The sequence below is a fragment of the Miscanthus floridulus genome, chromosome 8 (genome assembly GCF_019320115.1).
Source record: "Miscanthus floridulus cultivar M001 chromosome 8, ASM1932011v1, whole genome shotgun sequence".
Taxonomy (NCBI): domain Eukaryota; kingdom Viridiplantae; phylum Streptophyta; class Magnoliopsida; order Poales; family Poaceae; genus Miscanthus; species Miscanthus floridulus.
Genome location: NC_089587.1, coordinates 100,695,849 through 100,697,943, shown reverse-complemented (window position 1 = coordinate 100,697,943; position 2,095 = coordinate 100,695,849). Strand labels below are relative to the sequence as shown.

Here is a 2,095-nt window from a genome sequence, read left to right as displayed (position 1 = left end):
CGCCTGGTGCTGCCTCTACACGGAGGCGCCATGCAGTGCCATGCGCCGGCTTCTCTGCCCGCCCGCCCGCGTGCCTTCATTGCGCACACTGAAAGTGAAAGACTGCTGCCTGGCCTGCAGTGCCGCATCTGCATGCCTTGCCAACTGTATATATATATACCAGGCCAGGGAGCCTCACACAGCACACACCACCACTCCACCAGGCACCGACACCCAGGCAAAGATTGCATTGCTAGCATCCATCGCCGGTCGCCGCCATTTCGATCCATCTGCTCACGGACGGACGAAGCTGGTCCACATGGATCGGTCGCTCGCCATGGACGTAGCGGCGATGCAGCGACAGCGACAGCAGTTCGTCCACCACCTGCAGGTCCAGCAGCAGCAGCAAGGTACGCACCACCAGCCGCTGCCGCCGCTGCCGCACCAGCAGCAGCAGCACCAGAACAGCAGCAGCAGGGCCGCCGGCGGCCGCAGGTGCTGCCCGCTGCGGCGGTCGCGGAAGGGGTGCATGAAGGGCAAGGGCGGGCCGGACAACCAGCAATGCCCCTACCGCGGCGTCCGCCAGCGGACCTGGGGCAAGTGGGTGGCCGAGATCCGCGAGCCCAACCGCGGCGCGCGCCTCTGGCTCGGCACCTTCGGCAGCGCGCACGAGGCCGCGCGCGCCTACGACAACGCGGCCAGGCAGCTCTACGGCGACTGCGCGCGCCTCAACCTGCAGCTGCCAGTGTCCTCCTCCGGCGGTTGCGGTTGCGGCGGCGGCAGGCGGAGGAGGAGGAGGAGGACCGGCGGCGGTCGTGGTGTCGTCTCCGTCCCTGCCTGACACCGTGGCTGCTGGCCCTGCTGCTGCTGCTGGTGGTGGGCACAACCGCCACCACCCGTACCTCCAGCAGCAGCAGGCCACCATGGCGTCGGCGCCCATGATGATGATGCAGTACTCCTCCAGCTACTCCGCCGACGCGTCGTCGTCCAACTCCGACTCCTTCTCCAACTCCTACTCCAGCTCGTCGCCCACCTACAACTACAACCACCACCAGACGTTCCAGATGACGCCGCCACCACCGTCGTCATGCGGTGGCGTGATGACGGCCCCCGCCGTGCCTCAGGCGCAGCAGGGATGCCACGTCGACGACGCCACCACCGTCACCACCACGATGGAGATGCAGCGTCACCAGCAGATGCTGCGCGAGCTGGCGGCGGCGCCTCTGCACCAGGAGCCCGACGACTTCGAGGACTTCATGACGCGGCTGCCCAGGGCGGAGGACTTCGGCCTGCAGGGCTTCCAGGAGGTGGCCCCCGAGGTGTTCGACGAAGCCGCCGGCATCTGGGACCACGCCGCCGCCGCCTGGTCGACCCCCGCCACCATGATGATCGACTCCGCCGCCGGCGGTGCCCAGCACCAGCCGCAGCAGGTCGTCGTCCCTCTTTGACTCTCGCGTCCATCGATGACGCCGCCGCGCGCCCTGCACCTGCTACTTCGTTCCAAAGCTGCATCGACGAACTGGCCGGTGTACGTGGCGAAGTGTTTCGACGCGCGCGCGACGAGCTCTGTGATATATATAGACTGCTAATCTGCTACTGCTATATAGTTTTGTTTCTCTGTTAACCGTGGGTTTTATGTCTGGATAATGTTCAAGGTTTGTAAGATATATACTGTAGTATTGAAGTATTAAACATATATATACTCCTAGCTATGGTGGTGTCCTAAAAATATAATCTTATATAGTCTATGGCCTTATTTGATGCGTGTGTATTCATTTTAATTTACGTGTGTTGAAGTGAAATGAAATAAAATTTAGTGTAGTTCCACTACAATCTAGTTTAACACATGTAGATTGAGATGAATCATGAATATATGCACATCCAAAAGGCCTATATGTTTTCCCTGGTAATATAGTATTGCATCGACAGTGCGTACTGCGTACGTGCGTATTTACATGTACGTACAGTAGTGCTTTGAAGCAGCATAGTCACAGTAATGATGTATGCAACGAATTGAACTCTGTTGTGCTGTTGTTTGATCCGAGGCTAATGATGTGTACCTGCACTGCTCATGCGTGCCGGGCTCGGAGCAAATAAACCATCCAGTGGAATTGAC

The 2,095-nt window shown here is 59.8% G+C and overlaps 1 protein-coding gene across 1 annotated transcript; it reads left to right on the top strand.

Annotated features, from left to right (window-relative positions):
- The first annotated feature begins 222 nt into the window (after positions 1-222).
- On the top strand, positions 223-1,449 carry LOC136473098 (dehydration-responsive element-binding protein 2C-like). The gene is given in 2 exon segments (XM_066470792.1): positions 223-727; positions 729-1,449. Coding segments are annotated over 2 exon segments (1,128 nt in total). The 5' UTR covers positions 223-298; the 3' UTR covers positions 1,428-1,449.
- The last annotated feature ends 646 nt before the right edge of the window (positions 1,450-2,095 follow it).